Genomic DNA, 26,121 nt, shown 5'->3' with positions numbered 1-26,121 from the left:
TGATTTTATTTGAATTCCTAAGGTGTAGTTCATTTTTACTTTAAAGTTATAAAGTTATTTTTCATTTTCTTTAAAGTTATAAAGTTATTGGAATGTTCTGTAAAAATAAGAGATTGGACTATATGTTATTTGTTTTCTTCCGATCTGACTATAGATCTGAGTTTTATATAATAAGACTAATTTAAATATTTATCTTTTTTCCATCCCTCCTTCCAATTTTAAGGAAGAACTTCAAAAAGCACTATTAAAATTTCAAAATGAACATGAAACCATTAAGTTCACATCTAGTGAAGACATGAATTTGGAGTCAGAGCTAAATATTTTAAAAACTGATTTGGAAACAAAGAAACAAGAACTTAATGAAAGTATTGCTGAAAAAGAATCATTGATAGCAGAGTTAGAAGAACTGGACAAACAGAATCAAGAGGCTACTAAGGTAACAGAAAAGAAACCCAATTACCTGATCTACTCTTGATTTACTGAATTATGGAGTAGGAAACAAAATAATTTTAACTTAAGAATAAAATTAAAATGAATTTAAATCTCTTCACTCATGGCAGTGTAAATTTCATCAAGACATTCTCTCTGTGAATGAGTTCCAACCACCTGCACAAAGACATCACTTGCATTTTCCACCTCCTGCATACAAATCATGTTTATGTTAAATATTCTTAACACTTCTAAAATGAAGGCAGATTTATGCTATTAGTTTCCAAAGTCCCCTTAACCTCTAAATTTCTTTGGGGTTTATTGCATTTTGCAATCACTACAAAGAATTGTTGCCAGTTAGTGCTAGATAGACATAGAAGAGTTGTTACGAGGGAAACTGATCAGACCTTCTTGGAGTGCCTACCACAATGAAAGTGACTACAAGAATATAATTTCATAGCTAACCAGAGAATCCTTTTAGTTCCTCAATGGAACAAGGAATTTACTTAAGAAAGACTAACTCCACTGGAGGGCACTCTTGATTCTTATATATTTTCCCATCATTTCAATTTTAGTCATTTTTAATGCAGTTTTCTCTTTGCATTGAATAACTTTTTAAATAATAAATTTCATTTTAAAATAGTTCATAAAATTATCACTAAATTTTCAGTACAAGTTTTTGGTAATGGTAAGTTTTCTCTAGAAGACTGTTGTAGGTAAATTCCATTTTTAAGAAAACCCAGGATACAGAAGTCTGAATTTGTAAAACATAAAGCATTATTATTTCTTGTGACTATCAATATTAAAATATAATATAAATATTAGTAAGAAAAAATCTACTGCAGTGCAATTACTGTGACAATTCATTTGACTAAAAATAATTCCCAGTTTCATCCTTATAATTACAGGTCACTGACTTGAAAGCCACTTAGTAGTAAGAATCATAAGCCACTGTCCTACATACTATTTGTTGACTTCATGGATACTATGTAATGCACAGATTTTTCTTTAAAACCAACTTTCCAGTTACAAGATTTTTTCCTGTAACCTACATGACTCCTTTAAATAGGGAGCCACCTAATTGACCTTAAGAAATCAGGCTATAAAACTGTGATTTATATACAACTTTCCAAAAATATATTGGTCATCTTGTGGCTCTTTAAAGGTAAAAACAAAAAAAGAATTGAACTGTGCTCTCTAAAATAAATGGCCATTCAAAACATCATAATGAGTGTTGTTAAAATAAAATAGACTGACTTTGTTGCAAAAAGCTCTATTGAAAGCCTATTTATCAATTGTATTGAAATTCATTTAAAAATCATTTAAAAAGTAATTTTTATTGTTTTTATGTTTTAATGTAATTTTATTATAGCAAATTTGTAAATAAATTAGCCATTTGATTTATTTGAAAACATTTTTGAAAGTTTCCTAATTAAAACATTTTTATGATAATATTCAGTTGTTCTTGAGGAATTGACAAAGTATTATTAAATTTGACCATTTTGAATGTTGTACAGCTATAATAGTGATATCATCAATTCCTTGTATTTAATTCAAACTCTTTGGACTTTGTTCCTGTGATACTATATTTTAAGTTTTTATATTACAGTATGTAAAAGGATTTTATTCTGCTATACTTATTAGTAGTATAACCAGATTGATTCCTAACTTTTTATTGTGTACTTTGTATTCATACAGTTTTAGGGCTCTTAAATTTTGGGAGATGCAACCCTGAACAAGGGTTGCAAATAAGTATATAGAAATTGTTTTCTTTTTCATATTTTCCTGTTTTCTTAATTTATAAAACTCAACATTCAGTTGTGTGAATATATTTTTTTGAGAAGATAAATATGAAGATACTCTTCCTATAGCTTATCTGAAAATGCCTTTAAAAAGGATGAAAAATAAAAACTTTTAAGTTTTAATGTTTTATTTTTTAATCTTCAAATAACTCATGTATACTGAAGCCTTCTAAAACTGGTATGATTACAGGCTCAAATCATTACATAAATAGGTTTTCATACTTCAAGGCAACTAATACTTTTTTGTGTCAGTTATTACTATTAAGCTAGAGAACTGTAGTCATAAACTATAATGAAACAATTATTCAGTTAGGAGGCTGCTACATTTTGGGAAATGCAACCTTAAGGAAGATATGCAAAAAAGACAAGGAAGTTATTATTGTCTTCTCTTTTTTCTTTATAATTTACTTAAAATTTGCCATCCTGCTGCTTCTGGAATGTAAAGTAGCTGCCATATTAAAATAAAGACTCATTCTTAGTCATTAAGCATTTATTGAGCACCTACTATTTCTCCAAGTACTGTGTTAAAGTATACTTAGTGTTTTCTAACCTGTTCTTTTAGTGTGAGGATGCCTTATAATTCCCAACTGCTTTTATTTTATCTAAGCATTTTATGGAAAGGATTTTGTTAATTAAAAGTTGGTTGCTTTTCATTCATATAATAACTTGCTATTGTCATACAATACTGATGTGAAATGAAGGATTTTGTTTCTGAGGGCCAAAGAAAAACTTTTTTTCACAACTCTGCTGTTGTGTAAACTTATTATATACCAAAATAATTTTTAGGCAGACTTCTTTTAAAATATTTAAAATTATTTAAGATTACTTTTATTGATGCTTATAGACATTTCTATTAGAGAAGAATTTATATATATATATATATATATATATATATATGTTCCTTACATTTTATACTGATTATAACCTATTGGTTTTTTAAATTTAGTTTTGGAATCTTCTAAAGCTTTAGTACCAATTAGTATAAATAAATAAATGGTTTACCTTCTCTTTGCTTAGATCTTTTATCATTAATAGAAAACATTGTTTTTTGAAGCTAAGATAGATTTGATAATATAAAGTTACTTCCTATAGTTTGGATATTTTTTTAATGGTGACAGATATTTTAGAAATAATTTTTGGTAATGAAGTTTTCTTCCATGAATATTTTCCACTTGAAATATGTAATTTTGTAAAACATTACTGAGATGAAGTAAAATGTTTTAAAATTACCATTTTTTTTTTAGCATATGATTTTGATGAAAGACCAACTATCAAAACAACATAATGAAGCAGATATTACCATTAACAAGCTAAAACAAGATGTAAATGATGAAAAAAAGAAGGTTTCTCAACTTGAAAATGAAAAGATGAAAATTAATAAAGAACTAGAAGTACAAAAAGAAAAGTTCAACGAAAGGGAAGTAACCCTTTATGATTTGAATACAAATAAGAAGGAACTTGAGGATAAGATTAAGGATTTAGTAGATCAGCTAGATAAATCACAGGAATACATTTTGAACATTAAAAAGGAAAATTCAGAGCTTCAGGAAAAACTAAAACAGAATGAAAAGGATCTTTTTACCACTAGGAATGACTTAACTAAACTTCTTAATCAAGAGTCTAACAGTAACTTTCAGAGTGACTTACTTAAAGAAAAGGAAACAGAAATTAGGAACTTAAATCAATGTCTTTCAGAAATGAAAGAACTCAATAAAAATTTAGAGAAAACTGCTTTTGATGTCAAAATAGAAAATGAAAAGTTAATTTTAGATTGTGAAGATGTAAAACAGCAGTTAAAGGATTCTGTTACTGTTAAGAATCAGATTTCTCTGGAAAAAGATACTATTATTGAAGCTTTAAGAATAGAGAAAGGGCAGTTAGAAGTAGAATTACATCAATCTGAAAAGAAATTGTTGGAGCAAGCTCACAAATATGAGCAAAACATTGAAGAACTGTCTAATGCATGCAAGATGGATACTTCTACCTTACAGTTGGAACATGAATGTTTAATTAAACTTAATCAAGAGAGAGATTTTGAGATTACAAAACTCAAAAGTAAAATTGCGCAAATGGATAGTGACCATAAAGAAACTAAAGAAATCCTAACAACGAGTTTAGCAGGGCAGAAGGAGTTAACAGAACTCATAAAAGAGAAAGAGATATTCATTGAACAGCTTCAAGACAAAGGTTTAAACCTTCAGAAGAAACTTGATTCACATACTCAGATTTCAAAAAAAAATGAAATGTTCAGACAAACTATAGAAGAAAAAGATAAAAATCTTGCAATTATGAAAGAAGAAAACAATCATCTGAAGGAAGAACTTGAAAGACTCAGGGACCAACAAAGTAGATCTATTCCTGTGACTGAGCCCAAAACTCTTGACATTATCACTGAACTTGAAACTGAAGTAGCACAGTTGAATGTGATAAAGGATAGTCTTGAAAAAGAAATAAAACATTACCAAAAGACTATTGAAGATCAAAATCAGATTAAGATGCAACTTTTACAGACTTTACAAGAACAGAAAAAGGAAATAGATGAGTTTAAATCTCAACATGAGCAAATGAATATTACACACACACAACTCTTTTTAGAAAAAGATGAAGAAATAAAAAATTTACAAAAGACAATCAATCAAATTAAAACTCAGCTGCATGAAGAAAGGCAGGACATCCAAACAGAAACCTCTGATATCTTTCAGGATACTAAAGTTCAGGCTCTTAATGTAGAAAATGGAAATGAGAAGCATGATTTATCAAAAGCGGAAATTGAAAGATTGGTAAAGGGAATAAAGGAAAGAGAGATGGAGATTAAGCTTTTAAATGAAAAGAATGTTTCTTTAACTAAACAGATTGATCAGTTGTCCAAAGATGAAGTTGCTAAATTGACACAAATTATTCAGCAGAAAGATCTAGAGATACAGGCTCTTCATGCTAGAATTTCTTCTGCATCCTACATGCAGGATATTGTTTACCTTCAGCAGCAACTTCAGGCTTATGTTATAGACAGAGAAAAATTATTTTCTGTTTTGAATGAAAAGTCTAGGGAGCACAGTCAGCTAAAAACAGAATATCATAAAATCATGGATATAGTAGCTGCCAAAGAAGCAGCTCTCTTGAAACTTCAAGATGAAAACCAAAAATTGACTAGTAGATTTGAAAGTAGTGGCCAGGATATGTTTAAAGAAACTATTCAGAACTTGTCTCGTATCATTAGAGAGAAAGATATGGAAATAGATGCATTAAGTCAGAAATGTCAGACTTTACTGACTGTTTTACAAACATCTGACTCTGGTAATGGGAATGAAGTTGGGAGTGTTAATAGTAATCAGTTTGAAGAACTTTTACAGGAACGTGATAAATTAAAACAGCAAGTAAAGAAGATAGAAGAATGGAAGCAGCAAGTAATAACAACAGTACAAAATATGCAACATGAATCTGCTCAGCTTCAAGAGGAGCTTCATAAACTTCAGGCACAGGTCTTGGTTGATAGTGATAATAATTCCAAGTTACAGGCAGACTATAATGGTCTAATCCAGAGCTATGAACAGAATGAGACCAAACTCAAATGTTTTGGTCAAGAATTGGCACAAGTGCAGCACAGCATAGGGCAGCTTCATAACACCAAAGACCTTCTTCTGGGAAAACTTGATGTTGTCTCACCCCAGCTATCAATGAGATCATCAGTAGTTTTACCTATGCGAGAGAAACAATCTGAAATATTAAATGAGGCTTCTAAACCTCTACAACAAGAATTAGAACAGCTAAGAAAAATATTACAAGAAAAAGATGCAACAATTAAGACTCTTCAAGAGAATAATCATAGATTGTGTGAATCTGTTGCTTCCACCTCAGTACTTGAAAGAAAGGAACATGAAGGGAATGATTCAGAGATTAAGCAGATTAAGGAAAAACAAGATATTTTACAAAAATCACTTAAGGAAAAAGATCTCTTAATCAAAGCTAAAAGTGATCAGTTACTTTCTTTAAATGAAAATCTTGCTAATAAAACAAATGAAAATGAACTTTTAAAGCAGGCAGTAACAAACCTTAAAGAAAGAACTTTAATTTTAGAAATGGATATTCGTAAGCTAAAGGAAGAAAATGAAAAAATTGTAGTGATGTCCAGGGAAAAGGAAACAGAATTTCGAGCATTGCAGGAGACCAATATGCAGATTTCCATGATGCTGAGAGAAAAAGAATTTGAATCAAACTCTATGAAGGAAAAGGCTTTTGCTTTTGAGAAACTATTGAAAGAAAAAGAACAGGTATGTTTTCTTTGTAGGTATGTGAAAGAGCTATGGGGATTGGGGAGAGATGTTTTTCTTTATGTTGCAACCAGTGCCACATAAAGGGCAGGTTCCTGATTGTGTGTGTGTATGTGTGTGTGGTGTGTGTGTGTGTAGGCCACAGGCATTAAATATGGAATGGGGGAGGAAGGAAAGTGAAAGAGTGAAAGAGCAAACTAAACCAAATATAGGTTTTGGAAAAAGCCTTATAGCCTCCTCATTTTGGGGGCTTCCAGCTTCAGCTTTTATTTGCAAGTCAACTCATTATCTTACTAACATTGGTGATAAGCATTACAATGGTTCACATCAAGGTTACAAGTTCTGTTCTAACAAAGATTAGTCAATAGTTTTGATACAGGGCATTCACCTATTCTTAAGATCATAGAAATATGGAATAGGGGATAGAAATGATTATTAGAAACTATGACATTATATGAGCCTCACTGACCTCCAAGTAAACTGTCTTATCTTTAGTGTCCCTTTCCTGCTGTAAAGGCTGTGTGATATATTGATTACGAGGTTGCCTGCTTCTGCCTCAAGAATTTAGCATTGATCTCCGAATTAATTCTTTTATTGAAGGTTTCAGTACTGATTAACTCTGTGAATTCCCAATATGATCACAAGAAAATTGCCTTTGCAACGATATCTTGCTTTCACTGTCTCTTTACCATTGCCATAAGGATCAACTTTGACGATATTTTTGATCTCAGGATTGGTTTGTTCTGATCTCCTCTTTATGATTTTATATATTATGAACATCTTTGTTATAGAAAATGTAGAATGGCCACTTAAAAACTGTTGAAGGCAGTCTAAAGGAGAGTTGGTTGTTTTTAAGTGATTGCTTCTTTAATACTAGATTTAGTTTGATTTCCTGAATCTTAATGCCTGCTACTAGGTTTAAGAATCTTTTGTCTACCAAATAGCAATGTTATTCATTACTCATATAAGAAGGAAATCTTTAAAAGTTGTTATCATTCACCCAGACATGAAAAACATCTCAGTGCCATGTAGTATCTGCCCTTATATGTTTTTATATATGAAATCCTAAATACTGTGTATGAGTTGTTTTGATTTGTAGGTATAATTTAATAATTTATAGAATATCTCCTTATGCACATAACACAATGCTAGGCCAAGGCACATGTTCTTACCTAGTGTTACATCTCCACACCCTTATGTGATTTAAATAAATAATCCCAGAGAAGAGAACACTTGAACAAAAGGTCTCAAAAAACTTATTTGTATACATGTATAACCCTCTGGGAGAATGTAGCTCCTTTAGGCCAAGGAATATTTTATTTTTGCCTTTGTATACTCATGCTTAACACAGGGCTCTGCTTGTATCCACTTAATAAATGGATGAACTGAATTGAAACTTTGTTCTATGCATGGAAACTTGAATACTGTAGGAAATATATTGAAGGGATTAGGCTCCTAGTTATAACTAACATTCTTTAACTTAAAGGGTCATGGTCAGTTCTGGAAAAGAACTCTACAGAGTAAAAGGTTGTTTATTACTCACTAGCCACAAAGAGGTATTCAGTGAGCCTTATTAGCTAGTTTCTCAGTAGTACATATTAGCAGTTTGGCTGATGTAAGTATAAGAAGTCTTTAAAGACCAATGTTCCATATGTATAGTTCCTATCATTATTTGAAGGCATGTCGTATACAGTGATCCCTTACCTATCATGAGTGTTAGGTTCAACACCCCACCATGATAGGTGAAAATCATAGATAGTGGGAGAGCAAACAGACCAATGCTAAAGTCACTGAGCCAGTCAGTGCCCAGGATACAGAACACAGTGCTGTTGAAGGGCACCCATCGGTCCCCAGCTGTAGGTTAGGAGTTAGTTCAACACAACCCACCCCAGAAATGTCATTTCTATCTCAAGTCAACTCAGCTTTCCTGAAGGGGACAAAAGGAGTGGCCTGAGGATAAAGGGATGTAGCTGGCTGGCTACCCAGTATGAAAGGGGCAATCAGGGCTGCCAAGCCTCTCCATCGCCTGGTTATCTGGGCACAATAGAGAAGGGCCCCTCTGTCCCTGGGCTCCACTTCTAGGGGCCCTGCTCAGCTTCCCCATTGTCCTCAGAAGTGTCCTGTCGAGAGAGAGAGAGAGAGAGAGAGAGAGAGAGAGAGAGAGAGAGAGAGAGAGAGAGAGAGAGTGTGTGTGTGTGTGTGTGTGTGTGTGTGTGTGTGTGTGTGTGACTTCTCCCACTGTGGGCAGCCTCCCAGATTGGACAAGATCCCTGCACCCTTTGTTCTTGCCCCAGCCTGGCTGTGTGTCCTCAGGCCTCATTCTTCTTCATGGTAAATGCATATCTGAGCCTTAGCTTTCCCCTATCCCATCCCAAAGTTGGGAGGGGGGCGGGAATTGAACTCCAGGTGGTAGGGCTACAGGCCTCAGTCCTCTAGTCAGTGTTCTGTCCACTGAGACCCCCTTCCTGCCCCTGAGTTGGTCCCCATCTCAGAGTTTGGAGAGAAAGGGTTCTCCCTTCTTAGCCCTCTTATGCCCCCAGATACTGTTTCTTAGTCCTGCTGTCCAAAGCACCTTGCTTGGGCTTAGCTGCTCTCTTGGTTGGGCCATGGGTTTGGAGGGATTTCCTGTTAGATTTTTCATTCAATAAACTGGTGGTTTCTTACAAAAATAAAAAAAAATCCTGCTATGTAGCAAAAACTCCACAATACAGATTTAGAGATTTATATTTTTTAAAATCTTGAGTTACAGTGAAGCCACGATAAGTGAATTGTGATATAGTGAGGGCGACTGTATATGTTTTTGTTATAAAGTTCACTTGACACCCAAAGGCCCCTCTCATGTACATTAAAGTTAGGGAACTTTTTAGCATTGACTATATTGGGAGGGAGGGGCCTAGCCCATGAAGATATTCATACCCAGTGCAATTAAAATATACTTTTAGATTATTTTCAGTGAGAAATTTTTTTAAGAAAAATTATAATATTGGGAAGAAATGTTTTTAAGCTTTTCTATTGTAATTCACTTCTTTATAATTTCTTTTTTTGTAATATCTATGCTTTTTACCTAAAATTTTTTTTTGAAAATTTAATATAAAGAACAAGTTTCAATGACTTGTCCTGAATGTTTTGGGATCAAATTACAGATTTTAAATGTTAATAGAAATGAAATATTTATGTAAGCTTCTATTATAATGCATAAGATATGCAATACATATCTAAACAATGAGAAAAATAATCTTTTAGGGTTTTTTTAAAATGATTTTTTAGAAAATCTAGTGATTGCTTAAAACACAACTGTCCATTCTTGAAGGTAGTAATATACTGTACTTGTAAGGGATGCTTTCAGGACATGATTTCCCTCACTGTTCAATGGCTAGTGCTTCATTTTTATTTATTTGTTTGTTTATTTATTCATTCATTCATTTATTATTTATTTTTCCGGATTTGAATTAGTTTATTTAGTCAATTTAGAGCATTATTCCTTGGTTACAATCATCACATTATTTCCCTCCCTCCCCTCCACCCACCCTTCCCGCAGCCAATGCTTTATTTCATTGGGGTATTACTTGTGTCCTTGATCAAAACCCATTTCCATGTTGTTGGTGTTTGCATTAGGATGTTCATTTAGAGTCTTCTTCCCCAACCATATCTCCATGACCCATTTATTCAATCAGTTTTTCTTCTGTGTTTCTACTCCCACAGTTTTTCCTCTGAATGTGGATAGTGGTTTGAGTTTCTCATAGATTTCTCCCAAGTTGTTCAGGATCACTGCATTGCCACTAATGGAGAAGTCCATCACATTCGATTGTACCATAGTGAATCAGTCTCTGTGTACAATATTCTTCTGGTTCTGCCCCTCTCACTCTGCATCAATTCCTGGAGGTTGTTCCAGTTCCCATAGAATTCCTCCACTTTTATTATTCCTTTGAGCACAATAGTATTCCATCATCAACATATACCACAATTTGTTCAGCCATTCCCCAATTGAAGGGCATCTCCTCATTTTCCAATTTTTTGCCACCACAAAGAGCGCAGCTGTGAATATTTTGGTACATGTCTTTTTCCTTATTATCTCTTTGGGGTACAAACCCAGCAGTGCTATGGCTGGATCAAAGGGCAGACAGTCTTTTAGCACCCTTTGGACATAGTTCCGAATTGCCCTCCAGAATGGTTGGATCAATTCACAACTCCACCAGCAATGCATTAATGTCCCAACTTTGCCACATCCCCTCCAGCATTCATTACTTTCCTTTGCTGTCATGTTAGCCAATGTGGTAGGTGTGAGGTGATACCTCAGAGTTGTTTTGATTTGCATCTCTGATTATAAGAGATTTAGAACACTTTTTCATGTGCTTATTAATAGTTGTGATTTCTTTAACTGAAAATTGCCTCTTCATGTCCCTTGCCCATTTATCAATTGGAGAATGGCTTGATTTTTTGTACAATTGGTTTAGTTCTTTATAAATTTTGATAATTAGACCTTTGTCAGAGGTTTTTGTTATGAAGATTGTTTCCCAATTTGTTACTTCCCTTCCAATTTTGGATGCATTAATTTTGTTTGTACAAAACCCTTTTAATTTGATGTAATCAAAATTATTGATTTTACATTTGGTGATTGTTTTTTCTAGTTCTTGCTTGGTTTTAAGGTCTTTCCTTTCCCAAAGATCTGACATGTATACTATCTCTAATTTGCTTATAGTTTCCTTCTTTGTATTCAGGTCATTCACCCATTCTGAGTTTATCTGGGTGTAGGGTGTGAGATAATGATCCAAACCTAATCTCCCCCATACCGTCTTCCAATTTTCCCAGCAGTTTTTGTCAAATAGTGGATTTTGGTCCCAAAAGCTGGGATCTTTGGGCTTTTCATAGACTGTCTTGCTGAGGTCATTTACCTCAAGTCTATTCCACTGATCCTCCTTTCTGTCTCTTAGCCAGTACCAAATTGTTTTGGTGGCAATGGCTAGTGTTTTAAAATTGCTTTCCTTAAATCTATGCCAAAATGTTGTTTTTTTAGAATCTTCATATTACCAATGGCCTATTTTCTCTAAATACTTGAAATTATTAACTTTCAATACAGTTGTGTACATTTAATGAATGTAGTTTAAAGTCTTTACTAAGACCAAGATTTTAAATAAGACTATAATATAGAAACCTAAAAATTAATTATGTTTTTCAAAAGGGTAACACTGGAGAGTTGAATCAGCTATTAAATGAAGTTAAGTCCATGCAGGATAAAGCAGTTATGTTTCAGCAGGAGAGAGACCAAGTCATGTTGGCCCTGAAGCAGAAACAAATGGAAAGCAGTTCCCTACAGAATGAGGTATATACTTCTATTAGAATAAAGAACTAAATAATCTTATTTGATTAATAAATTAGGAAAAAATGTTCTAATAAAAATAATTTATCTTTCACATAGCTTTCCTTACTCTTTTTCTCACACCTCTTCTTGTTATTATTCTTTATTAATTATTTATATAATATTTCTATGTTTCTATAATTATTTATATAATTATTATTTCAAAAATTCTGTATTGATATTCTTTGTGACCATAACCTTCTATATAGTATATATATATATATAGTAACATCTCTTCCTATCCCTCATTTTTTCTAAACCTTTTTTGCCCATATCTTAATATTCAGGGTCTTTAACTTTCAGTACTTTCTCAGATCTGATTTTAGTTAATATAGAAGCATTTATTATGTGCTTGCCCAGTGCCATGCTTGGTGCTGGAGATGCAAAAAAATAGACAGAATCATAGTCTCTGCTCTCAAGGTATTCATATAATTGATGGGGGAGAAAACAAGCAAATAACTAAACCTGATCTCTCTCACATATACACACACACACTTATACATACACATGCACCTATTAGTGAGTATATGCACAAAAGAGCCTGAGAAGAAAAGAACAGGTAAGACAGGAGGAAAATGAGGAGAGAGCAGAGCCAAGAAAACCTAGAAGAGAGGGTGATCACTAGTGTCAAAGGTTGCAGAGATCATAAAAGATAAGGATTATGAAAAGACTTGGATTTGGCAATTAAGTTATCATTGGTGACTTTGAAGATATTTCAGTTAAATAATGAAGTTGGAAGCCAGATTGTATAGGGTTTAGGATAGAGTGAGAGAAGAATATGGGTAGAGGAGTGTATACCAGATCATGTGTTGCCTGTTGGATGTTTCAAACTGTATATCTTAGCAACATCTTAAACTAAGCATGTCCAAAACAGAACTTCTTGTCTCTAATTTTCTCAACCTTCCCTCCAGCCCAATTTTCCTCTCTTCTAGATTTCCCTAATCTTTTTTTTCTTTAAATAATCCTAGGAAGCTAGGAAGCATCTAAGGCTGTATTTGATCCTAGGTCCTCTAGACTCCAGATCTTTCCCTATGTACTGAGACACTTAGCTCCTCCTCCTAATTCTGTTAAAAGCCCTTATATTATCCTTCTAATCTTCCAGGATTCTTCATCATCTCATTCATTCCTATCCATAATTAGACTGTGAATTCCTTTGACGAGAGGGACAGTCTTTTTCCTCTTTTTGTATCCTCAATGCTATAGTATCTGGCACTTGGTAGGTACTTAATAAATGTTTATTGACTGAGACACCACACATATCTAATTAGTTGCCAAATCTCACATTTTATTTCACTCTTATTTTATTCTCACTCTTATTTTTAATCCCACAGAAATCTTCCATTCCCTGTTATCCACTACCTCTAACCTAAATTATTATAATGACTTTCTTGGCTTTCTTGTCTGAAATTTCTCCCCATCATGCAAAGTGAATTGTATTAAGTTCTTATTTAAAGTGTTTCATTCTTTCACTTCAAGTGGCCCCTTATCAGATAGTGCATTTTTTTAGATTTTAAAGCTCTTAAAACCTGGTAACATAGTAGGCACTTAATAAATATTTGTTGATTTATTTATTGATCTCGTGTAGTAGGCTTAGAACATTTTAAAGCCTTAGAAACCTCTTATATTCTGTTACATTTCATTTCAAGAGTCTTGAAGTTTTGGGGTTTTTTTTTCAGTTTTATAAAATGAACGTTTTTTTATGGAAAAATCTGAAGTGTTTTGCATAAAAGACTGATTTTTTCTTTCCTGAAAAATTGGAATGATTAATGTAAAATAAGGTGTCATAAGAGAACCAAGTCTTTTTGCATTCTTTCATTTTCAGAGTGGTATCCTTTTAGGTTTATAAACTTAAACAGGGATACTGAAAGATGAAGATACAGGATAATTTCTAGTCAATTGTTTGCCCTAAGTTTAAGTACTTAAAAAAAATGATTCAGAACCGTGATTTTACCTATATAGGGGAACTCTTGGTCTGGAAATTGCCTCCAGTAATCCAAGTCAGTAACTTGTGTGTAACTTATATTCATAGATATAATAATACATCTTATAATTTACAAAGTAATAACATTTAATGGTTGTGACATTTAATAACAAAGAAAATAATTTTATTTTAAAAAGTGAAGTATTATGAGCATAAAACATAAAGAAATGTGTTCTGCTCAGGTTCAACATTTTCGTGACAAAGAATCTCGATTAAACCAGGAGTTAGAAAGATTGCGTAACCATCTTTTAGAAACAGAAGATTCATATACCCGTGAAGCTTTGGCTGCAGAAGATCGAGAAGCCAAACTGAAAAAGAAAGTTACTATATTGGAAGAAAAACTAATTTCATCCTCAAATGCAGTGGAAAATGCCAGGTAACGTTTAAAAATAAAATTTTAGGATTACAATATATGACACCAGTCATTTTTATATGCAAAATTTTTTTGCTGATATAGTGAAAAAATCTTTAAGTTTTGAATTTTAAGCAAAGAACTGATACATTTCATACAGTTTAGATTTTGTTAGATAACTTATTAATTATAGATTGTGTTTCAATGGAATATTGGTTTAAATTTGTATTATAGGCTAACTACTGGAAAATAGGAAAGAAGATTGTAAGCTACATTATAGAAACTTAATTGGGCAATATTGATATTTTTCTTGCTTCTGAGCTAATCTTGAGGGAAAGGATTCATATTTATTCATTGTTTTCCCCCATACAACTTGGTATGATGCCTTGAACCTGGAAATGTATTGAGAGAAACATATAAAATTTTCAGGTTATATTATACCTTTATTTTTATTCATGTTATGATGAGGAGGCTTTGTCTTAGGGAGAATGAAATGATATCCCATCTTTTAACACCATTTTTTTTCTGGTGATATGGTATCACTATAAGTCATATGGTGTCAAAGTCCTTGAAAAAAAGGTTTTGAGACCTCCAAAAAGACTAGAGAGATGAATGGCAGGTATAAATAGACTGCAGCTTAGTAATATTCTGAATTATGCCTTTTATAACAGTTTTATGCAATTATGCAAAATATTCACATGAAGTCTCATAAAAGCTATTATCAAAGGCTTTACAATTGAAAATGTAAGTGGTTAGTTATTTATGAGAGCAATTGGTAATAAATGGACAACTCCTTTATTGTAGAAGAGCCATGTAGATCTAGAGTAAGGTTCTCACTGTATAGGGTAGACCCTTTTTGAGATCTTTATGAGAAGTAATAGTTGTGAATCACAGAGGAGATGGACATGAATAGGTTTTGACCTAGACCATTGAAAGCAGTAACCAAATTGATATGGTCACAGATTTGTTGAAGTATTGAGGAAAGTAATTGCAAAAAGCTTAAATAGAAATAAATACATATTAAATTTCCAAGAAAAGTATGAGTTAGAATTGCTTCTTATAGTTTTACTTTAAGTAAACCTAAATTTTTAAAAAAACCCATAATATTATTTTCCAAAACTTTACCTTCACAGGAAATGTTAGTTATCTTACAAAAATTATTAGCTTGACAAATATCAACAAACATGAATGTTTATATAGCGATTAGAAAAACGTATTACTTATGCATAAACAACCATGGATCTCATATATGGCTTATTTTTTTTCAAAGCATGTACTAAAGGTGAATTATAGGAGTAGTAGAGAAAAGGAAAGGACATCCCCTTCCCCTTGGATCTCTACCAAATTCCCCTTTAAACAACTCAGTGCCTCAAGAACAATTGATAATTAATGAAATGAGCCTGCTAATCTTAAAAAACTTAAGAAGAACTATATGAAGTAACGAAGAATGAAACAAGTAGAACCAACAGAATGTTATTTATGGCTACATAATTAATATTTGAAAAAACTATGTCCACTTTCAGAGAAATAACTGATAAATAGAAGCATGAAAAACATAATTTATATATACATATCTTTTTGATAGGTGATGTCTTCTATGGTGTGTGGGTTTATTCTGTATCCTGCAACTTTGCGAAAGTTATTATTTCTACTAGCTTTTTAGTCGATTTTTTAGGATTGACTAAGTATAACATCATATCATCTGCAAAGAGTGATAGTTTAGTTCTTCTATGGTTTGTGAAGGAGAGAGAGAGGCTGAGATATTTGGGAATAAATTCTTTTTTAAAAGTGCTTCAAAACAAATTCTAGATGAACAGAACCCACAAAAAGATGGGGTGAAATAATTTTCCATCCAGAAACAACTCAGAAAGTTGGCAGGACAGGTTTGTTATACTAGGGTGGGAATGGAGCATAGACCAGTGTGCTAGGGCAGGGTCTGCCTTGGTAAGCCAGTGTAGATCTTTGGGGGAAGAGGGGCTGAATCATCAGCAATGCCTTTTAGAGCTCTCAGCCCATAAACAGTATAGGGGGTTGGACAACTGGTCAGAAAGTGACTTCAGGGATTTCTTTGTTGGCCTTGGGTGTAGGACTCTGATGTATTGACCATACATAGTACTAGGTCACAGTTCTATATCATAGATGCAGGGTGAGGAGGAGCATTAGCATATATGGTTCTTGCAGCCACAGTGGAGCTTGGGACCCTTGTCACAATTTAAGTAGGAAAAAATTCTTGTGGTTGCTCACAGACTAGAGCATGGGCCAGGAAAGAAGTAAACACAGCTCTCCTTAGACCATACCACCTTAGAAGAATTAAAAACTTAGAGATCCATAGAATTAATTCCCAAACCAGCTGCGCAAAAAAAAAATAATCTAAAGCTTGGGACAGGTCTCTTCCACTACAGAAACAGAGTCCAACTTTATCTATTTTTAAGGTAAAAGTTAAGAAAAGGGTTGGGAAAATGAGCAACAAAAACAAACATCATATAAAGTTATTGTGGAGACAGGAAAGACCAAACAAACTCGGAAGATAATACAGTCAAAACTACTACTTCCATAGCCTCATGGAAAAATGTGAATTGGCCTCAAGCCCCAAAAGAGTTCCTGGAAGAGGTCCAAAAGGATTTAAAAAATAAAATAGAGACGTTGAGGAAAAATTAGGAGGAAAAATTAGAGTAATACAAGAAAATCATGAAAAAGGAGTCTATGGTTTGGTACACAAAAAAAATACTGAAGAAAATAACACCTTCAAAATAGAATAGGGCAAATGGTTAAAAAAAAACAACACAAAATCCACTGAAGAAAAAACTTCTCAAGTTGTAGAATTTGCCAAATAGAAACAGAAGTACAAAAACTCACTGAAGAAAATAATTTATTAAAAATTGGATTTGGGCAAGTAAAAGTTAAGGACTCCAAAAGAAATCTAGAAACAAAACAAAGTCAAGAGAGTTATTTAAAAAAGAGAATTTTAAAAATAGAATAAAATGTCAAATATTCTAATTGGAAAAGCAACTTACCTGAAAAATAGAATGAGGAGAATATTGGACTACCTGAAAAGATCAGAAAAAGCCTAGAACTCACCTTTCAAGAAATTTCGAGGAAATGCCTCTAATAGTCTAAAATCATAGGGTTAAAGAGAAATTGGAAAACTCAAATGATCACCTTCAAAAAGAGATCCCAAAATGAAAATTCCCTGGAATATTGAAGTCAAATTCCAGAACTTCTAGGTTAAGGAGAAATTATTGGGAGCAGCCAAAAAGAAACAATTAAAATATTGAAGAGCCACAGTGGATCTGAGGGCCTTGAACATGAAATTCTGGAAAGAAAAGAAATTTAGATTAAAACCAAGAATTACCTACCCAGAAAAAAAAAACTGGTATAATCCTTAGTGGGGAAAATGAATATTCAATGAAATTGAGGACTTTCAAACATTCTTGATGAAAAAAGCCAAAGCTGAATAGAACTCTCAGATACAAGAGTTATTAAACTATTTACATTCCTACATGGGAAGATGATATCTATAACTCCCAAGAACTTCTTACTTTGCCTCCTAATTTTTAATTTTTTTATTACTGCCATTTATTGAAAAATACTATCACAATATTTAACTCAAAATTCTTCAATTCAGATGGTTCTAACTTCAATTTTATTTAATCAATAAAATATTGACATCTAAATAGTTCATGCTGAAGAGCTATTTTGTAAATGTTTCATTCTTATTAAGGTATCTCAGTATATTTTAAAATAATGAAGTGTTTTTTATTTTAATTTTTAATTTTTGTTTTTAAGTCATCAAGCCAGTCTCCAGGTGGAATCTTTGCAAGAGCAATTGAATGTAGTTTCCAGGCAGAGAGATGAAACTGTACTTCAGCTTTCTGTTTCTCAGGACCAAGTAAAACAGTATGCACTGTCCCTAGCCAATCTACAGATGGTACTAGAACAGTTTCAACAAGGTAAATTATATGATGTATCTAAAATAATTGTATAGAGACTAGGACAGTGATGATGAAACTTTTAGAGATGGAGTGCCCAAACTGTAACCCTCACATCACATGTGAGACCCCCCTACCTTACCCCAGATGGGAGGGAGGAAGTACTCCCATTGAGTTGCTGAGAAGAAGGGTGAGGAATGTCTTCAGCACTTGTGGAGAGGGGGAAGAAAGCAGCCCCCTCTGTCACGCTCCAGCATACATGTAGGCTAGAGTTTTTTTTTCTCTTTCTAAATTTTAGGTTTTATGATCAAGTGTGGGGAATCTAATCTCTTTACTCTTGAGGTCTGCTGACCCATAGGAAATATTCATGGAGAGTCACACATGCAGAATAGCTCATTTTATGTTTCAGTTCTTATATAAATTTCAGATGTTTGAAATTAAGAATGGAAAATATTCATCATGTACAGTGGGAAAACAGGACAAATGACCCCTCTAGGGGAAAAGGATCACCAATAAGTACTGAAATGTATATTGGAAGTTTCTCTGCACAAATGCTGACAGTGGGCTTCAGAAGATTTTCACCTATTATTTGCTGCTCTTTGAAAAGTATATAACTGATTAACCATCATTATAGCTCTTAAACTATACTCTAAATGGGATAATAAGAGGAGCTGCTAAAATGATTTCAGATAATTTTCTGGGAGCAACTATGCTAATAGCCATAATCCCCACCAAGGGCTAGATGAAATAAATTAAAAACTATCTTCATTTCTTTTTAGATAATAATAATGTTACTTTTATTTAAAGTAGTATCTTTTGTCTAATATTAATGTCTTAAGGTTAAGCACAGCAACTTTCTGTTTACGGGAACATTTCCGATGTTTCTGTTACATTACTGAAAGTTTATTAATATGTGTACAAAAATTTGAATCAAATGAAAAACATAAATAATAAACTTTTTTGTAGAAGAAAAATCTATGTATTCAGCTGAACTAGAAAAGCAAAAGAAAGAGTTGACTGAATGGAAAAGAAAAGCAGAGAATCTAGAAGGACAGGTTACATCACTACAGGTAGGTAGAAGAGGTTTTTCCATTTAATCATGAAAAATTTAGATTTGTTGTTCTTATTTCTTTGAACAATTAACTTGTATGTGTGAAATGATGTAAAATCAAGATAAATATTCAAGAGCTCTTGAGAATCTTAAAAGAGAAACTCAGAGGATGTAAAACATAGCTTCTGCTCTTGAATTTCTAGCTTTGAGCAAATCATTTTACCTCCAGACTGTATATTTCTTACTGTTCAAAAAATTGGTAACTTGCCGCTAGTGTTATAAGGAAAAGTTCAATTAAGGACAGCTGCCTAAAATCCCTCCAGATCTTAATGTCCTGTAACCAGGAGTCTTCTTGGATTCAAACTACACTGAATTGCCTAGCTGTGTAAAGACCCAGACCCTAATATAAATAGACCTTCACTAACCAAAACACTAGGCATTTTAAAAATACTTAGAAATAATTAAAGAATTGTAGCCTGTATATATTCACATGCACATATATAATATCTTACATATATACATGCATTTAGTAGAGACCCCTGTATCTGTGAGAGATACATTCAAAGACCTGTGGATGGCTGAAACATGGATATAAATGAACACCTCTATTTGGGGAAAATCACTTTTTTTTTTAATAGACAGTAAAGGAAAAATATTATATATTTCCTTCCCCTTACATGTGTGGAGGAATACACACATTTTTATATGTGTATATATGTGTGTGTGTGTGTATATATATATATATATATATATTCTTTGTATAAAGGAAAGTGATTATAGGAAACACTGATACAAAACCAAAATGACTTAATCATAACATACCCATGAAGTAGTCTAGCAAACACATATAGGTGCTTTCTGTCCTTGCCACTTGGTGCTTTAAGGGCTTTATTCTCCATTAAAAAACACTTAAAAAAAAAATTCAAGTGAAAAAAGTGAATGTGAAAGTAGAAAGTGAAGAGAGCAGCCTGCTGTATGGAACTTCTGACTCACCAGTAACAAACTGCCTAATTTTCCTATCCCATGCCTGGGTGGTTGACTGTGGATAAGCAAAACTGGATAAGAGGGCTCTACTGTATATATTTTAAAATTGAGGTTGGAAAACTGAGTCAGGCTGTGTCTCTAGCCAAACCAAATCGGGAAATAGAAGTAATACCTACAAAATCAGATACACAATCCCATATTCATCTTTATTTATACAGCTATTCATTTTAGTTTTCCTTTTCTCTGATGATAGAGACCCTGACTTTCTCCCCAACCCTCCCTCCCTTTTTATTTTATTTGAAACAAGTAATTTTATAAGGTCTGATTAAATTGTATGAATCATTATTATTAAGTTGCTACTTCTAGGAAAGGTAGTGTGATAGGAGTAGAAAAGAACAGAGTGTGAGTGAAGAGCCCTGAATTGGTATCCCAGCTATGACACTAACTAGATATGTGACTTTGGACCTCTGTGTCACCTCAGTGTTCTAATCTGTAGGACTAACTACATGACCTCTATGGTTCATTCTACCTATAATTCATAGAATATCATATTTGGACTATATTTTATGTTAGAAATCATTCACTCCAGGCTATGTAAGAATGCCCTTTTATATTACCTTATGAGACAGTCTGTTCCACTTTTGGATGGCTCTGAATGTTAGAGAAATTTTTTCTTTCTCTCAAGCAAAAAAATATGTCTCTGAAACTTTCACCTAATTCTGCCTAGAATAAGTTTAATCCTTCTTTTATATGGTAGCTTTTTAAATACTTTAAGATAGCATTTATTCATCCCAGTGTCTTCTACAAGCTAAATATCCTTAGTTCCTTCTTAGTCTTTTTATTGTTTCTTTTTTTCCCCCTCACCATCCTGGTAGACTTTCTTAAATATGTTTTCAGTTTTAATTACTCTTTATATGATGTGTAGAGCTTAGAACTAAATTTTGTGCTATTTTGTATAGCAAATTCTTTTTTTTGTTTTTAAACCCTTACCTTCCGTCTTGGAGTCAATACTGTGTATTGGCTTCAAGGCAGAAGAGTGGTAAGGGCTAGGCAATGAGGGTCAAGTGACTTGCCCAGGGTCACACAGCTGGGGAGTGTCTGAGGCCAGATTTGAACCTAGGACCTCCCATCTCTAGGCCTGGCTCTCAATCCACTGAACTACCCAGCTGCCCCCTTGTATAACAAATTCTAATGAGCATTTTTTCTTTAAAGGAAAACTTGGAAGAAGCAAATGCTGCCTTAGATTCAGCATCAAGACTTACAGAACAATTGGATCTCAAGGAAGAACAAATTGAAGACCTTAAAAAGCAAGGTATAAATATAGATCTTTATTTTAAAAGAGTTGGGTTACAGTCAAAATGTTCTGAAGACAGGCATCTAATGGCTTTAATAGTAAAGCATCGTCAGTCTTATTGTAGTGTTTATGGTTTGCATTCCATTTGGTTCTGTTTGTTCTATTCCAGTTCATTGGATCATGGTGCTAATAACCGGAGCCTTAAATTCAGTTCCTCCCCATCCCTTTGGAGCCTTAAATTCAGTTCCTCCCCATCCCTTTTAATTTTACTCTGTTCTTTGGCCACAAATTGCATCCATAACTATGGCCTGGCATCTAGGAAAAGTTCGCCTTTGGTCACAAGGGGAAGATTTAACTAGAGAGATAGACCATCACTAATGAAAAAATTCTAAGTACATTTGAGAAATGGCATATGTTAATTAAAATATCACAGGAAGATAGCAAGATATCAACATCTTGCTTAATTGCTTTTTGTTGAACATTGTTTACATGGAATAAATATTCGTTGATGCAAGTCATTCTGTAAACTCAGCTAGTTCCTTAAGGTTGCTTGTCATTTTCTTGAAGGACATAACTGGGATTCAGGCTTATCATGTGGTACAGTATACATTGCAGAGAATTAACATTTGGCCAATATATTATCCCTGTGTATAACCTCTTACTTTGCCAATGAAAATGGTCCATTCTAGGGACATACCTTAAAGTACTGTCCAAACATGTTGTAAAAGGGTATAAAGACAGGCAAGGTACATGTTTCAGAAGAGATAATTATGTACCAGAGACATGGATCTATGTTAGACAATAACTCAACAACTGACTAGTGAGTAATATAGAAGCAAACATTTATCAAAGATTGAGGAGTTAGAAAATAGGACGGTGGTATTCAGGATAGTCATTGGGTCAGGAACCATGCAGACAAGAAATCAGTGTAGATAAATACTGGATGGCAGGGCAGTGATATGGGCAAAGAGTCAGGCAGATGAGAATCCAAGAACAAATAAAGGTATGGTCAAAAGTCTAGCCAATCAGTTAGGAAAAAACAGATGTAAGGCATTAGCACCAGGAACTCTTTGGTTCTCAGCCATGATATCATAATATTCTTATTCACATCTTAACTCGGATAGAGAACAGTTCCAGGGCCCATTTGTGGATACAAGATAGTCATTCCATCTCTTTAGGAGTATGTGGTTAGAAAAAAAATCCTGAGTCTATCACCTCTTTCTGGGGAATTGGGTAACATGCTCTTTTATCAGTTTTCTGGGGTAAACTTTTTTTTTTTTTGGACATGGCTAATGCAAGGATTTGTTTTGCTTGACTGTGCATATTGATTATAAGGACTTTGTTTTTCTTTTTTTTTTTTTAATGGAGTTGGAAGGAGAGAAAATAGATTTTGTTTATTAAAAAAACTATAATTAAATTGGAAAGAAAATAGCAAATCCTAATAAGTCTAGTCCTTATACATTTTAGTCCTTATGACAACTGGAAATCATTTGGAGTTTTAGTCTACCCTAGTTACTAAAGACAGTCATATCTTAGAAACAGACTGTAGACAATAGAACCAAGAAATATCCTCAGCTTACAAGGGATTGTCACTTCAGTGATAGATGGTGTACTATGTAATATCTAACCAAGCTTACACTCAAAGACATTGGTATGAATTTCATAATTCCTAGCAACAGGAACTTCTTTATCATAGATAAATAGTATTATCCTAGTCCCTGAACCACTTATTCCTCCAAAAACATTATCTCTTCAACAATTCCATCTTATAACATTAACTGTTCACAGATTTGGTTCATGTTTATTGTCTTTCTATGTTATTGTCTCATTATATTGACTAGAACACTGATTCATTAGAAATTAAAATTAATTTTCATCTTAAGTATTCAGTAACTTTTGACTAATTTTTAAAAAAATTAACAAAAGTCACATAAAAATTGTTACCCTTAAACAACTATGGCATTTGAGGAAAGGCAAGCAGCCAGTATTGTTCAGACAGGAAGGTGATATAAAAAGACATTTATTCTATTAAATTTTTACATGTGTTTTTTCTATTTTTGCAACTTGTCTTAAAAGGTGTCATTTTATAGCCATTTGAAAGATTAATTTATCTTTTATATACATTTGTAACTGTTAAGTGGTTTAAACTCTTAAAAAGCTATGTACCCTTTTGAAATTATAAATAAATTCTTAAAATGACTGTTTCAGATTTTTGCTTTCATAGATCATTAAGCACATTAAATGTTGATGGATATTGTAATACTGTACTTTATTTTTAACACAAAACTTGGCCAGACAGTAAAGAAATTTGCCAGGAGAAACAACTTTGAAAAGAAATGGCTTTTGCTGTAAGAGAGTGCTTAGTACCTTAAACTGTAGAGGAAAACCTAAGAGATTGTTTTTCTTTATAAGCATCCGTAGATTGAGGATTAGAATGATTAGTTAATACAAAGTTTCAACATTTAAACAATATGAGGAAATACTTTTTAGAAAGAGTTGTACTTCATTCAAAATTTTTAATTATCTCATTTCTGTAGAGATGAGATAATCTTATGTTAAGTACACTCATTCTAGGAAAAGTTAAATTCAACTGGAAACAGTAAAGCCTGAATCAACAAAACATTTTATAAAATAAGTTTAATGTATATTATCAATATTAAAATTACTTTTACATTTAATCATAGAACAAATCTCATTTAGATAAGATCATAGTTGTTATCTAGTATGACTTCTGTTCAATACAGCAGTGTCCTCTGCAACATATCTTACATTTGTTTAAATGCCTTCCGCAAGGGTGACCTTTTAACAAGATAGTGTTCCACTTTTGAAAACCCAAAGAGAGATATATGGTAAATGGCTAGAAAAGTCCTCTGAAGTGGAAAAAATTTGCATCACCAATCAGTCAAAATTATGTATTTATTAAGCACCTATTATGTGCCAGGAACTGTGTTAAGAGGATCTAGAAATACAGATACAGTAGAAGATACAGTGTGGGTACTTGTAGATTTAATCTACAGTATTAACATTTTCGCCATCATTTTAAAAAGTCTAGACAGTCAACAAATAGTAAGTCAAGCTTGATTTTTAGCATTTTTCTGGTTTCTGTGGTGTAAATACTCACACTCCCCCATTAGAGTGTAAGTTCCTCAAGGACAAAGACTGTCTTTTCCTTATTTCTGTTCTCAGTATTTAGCATGGGGTCTTAATACATGTTTATTCATTTATTCATCCTTACCCTGAAAATTTAGCAATTGATTCTCACAAGAAGCTGGTTCCATTAAACCCCTGGAGGAAAGGCAGTAGCAATTGGTGGTATCAGGAAAAGTTTTATGCAGCATATGGTTCTTTTTGAGGTAGAGGTGAGGAGGATGTGCACTCCAGTAACTAGGTATGGGAAGTAGGAGGTAGTTTGGCTTGATTGTAAAGTGGAAGAGGAGGAGGAGTGTCCAGTAAAGCTAGAAAAATAGTTTGGGACCAGGATGTTTAGGATTTAAAAGCTTTAGAGGAATTTATAGTTAATCCTTGAGGCAATAGGATGTTACTGGAGTTGGTTGAGTCAGATTTTGACTTAAGGAAAATCGTTTTGGCAGCAATGGGTAGAAGATAGCCTGGAGGAGGGAGAGACTTGAAGTGGAAAGCCAGAAATATGAAGAGCTGATTTATCTGGATAATATCTAGCAGAGGAACTTTTATCAGTGAAATGTATAGAATGGGAAAACAATGAAAAGGAAAATGAATCAACAAGTACTGTATTTAAAATGATAGAGAAAGAGAAATACTGATCTGTAGTAATGTAATTATTCCCATCCTTTGGCAGTAACTTTTGCAACATTTTACCTGAAAGATATGTTAGTTTCCAGTGGTCCTGGAGGCCTGAGTTTGAATTTTGTTTCTGACACAGTGTGTAATCACGGGTAAGTCCCTTAACCCTTCTGAGTGTCAATTTCTTCATCTGTAAGATGAAGCATAATAATACCTTAGAATTGTGAGCCTCAGATAATCTATGTATATATAGCTTTTAGTGAAACTTAAAGTGCCTCAAAAGATATTTCATGTGTATTTTATTAGGTAGAAAGGATGTTGCCTCTCTAGCCATTCTGATTTTGGTTAGCATTCAAGTTTTATTTATTTGTTAATATTAGGGAAGAACATATATTAAAGTGGAATCTGTAATTTAAATTTAAGTAAATATACATATTAATGAGTTATTATGTGATTTTACACACTAACATGTACATTTCTTATTTTATGTCCTTGTTCTATACACCTATACTCCAAACTTTTTACTCAAAAAAATTCTATTAGATAGATGTTTACTTAAAATAGAAACAGAAGACAAAAATAACGTTAAAGCTTTTGTTTTATCAGCAAATAGCAATCTTTTATTAAGCGCCTACTATTTGCCAGTCATTGAACTAAGTGCAGGGAAAACAGAAAAAAATGAAAGACAACCATATAGCTTAACATTTACTAGACACTTAACTACATGCCTGGAACTCTACCAAGTGCTCTGGATACTAATATCAGCAAAAAGAAAAACAATGTCTGCCATCAAAGAGCTTACATTCTAATAGGGGAAGATAACCCACAAAAGGATTTGAAAAGCTGGGGGCAAGACAGGGAGAGGTGAAGTCCTAAAAGTCAGAAACATAGCTGGGAAGGAAATAAAAGGATG

The 26,121-nt window shown here is 33.1% G+C and overlaps 1 protein-coding gene across 1 annotated transcript in view; it reads left to right on the top strand.

Moving 5' to 3' along the window:
• TRIP11 (thyroid hormone receptor interactor 11) overlaps positions 1-26,121 on the top strand; it is a 98,109-nt gene that overhangs the window by 46,530 nt on the left and 25,458 nt on the right. The window contains exons 10-16 of the mRNA XM_056810453.1: positions 224-436; positions 3,476-6,499; positions 11,679-11,819; positions 14,019-14,212; positions 17,975-18,138; positions 19,084-19,187; positions 21,365-21,464. Of these exons, the coding sequence (XP_056666431.1) occupies positions 224-436; positions 3,476-6,499; positions 11,679-11,819; positions 14,019-14,212; positions 17,975-18,138; positions 19,084-19,187; positions 21,365-21,464 (3,940 nt within the window). The remainder of the gene's footprint in view (positions 1-223; positions 437-3,475; positions 6,500-11,678; positions 11,820-14,018; positions 14,213-17,974; positions 18,139-19,083; positions 19,188-21,364; positions 21,465-26,121) is intronic.

This window comes from Monodelphis domestica, chromosome 1 (assembly GCF_027887165.1).
Source record: "Monodelphis domestica isolate mMonDom1 chromosome 1, mMonDom1.pri, whole genome shotgun sequence".
Lineage (NCBI taxonomy): Eukaryota > Metazoa > Chordata > Mammalia > Didelphimorphia > Didelphidae > Monodelphis > Monodelphis domestica.
This window is presented reverse-complemented; position numbering and strand designations above follow the sequence as displayed.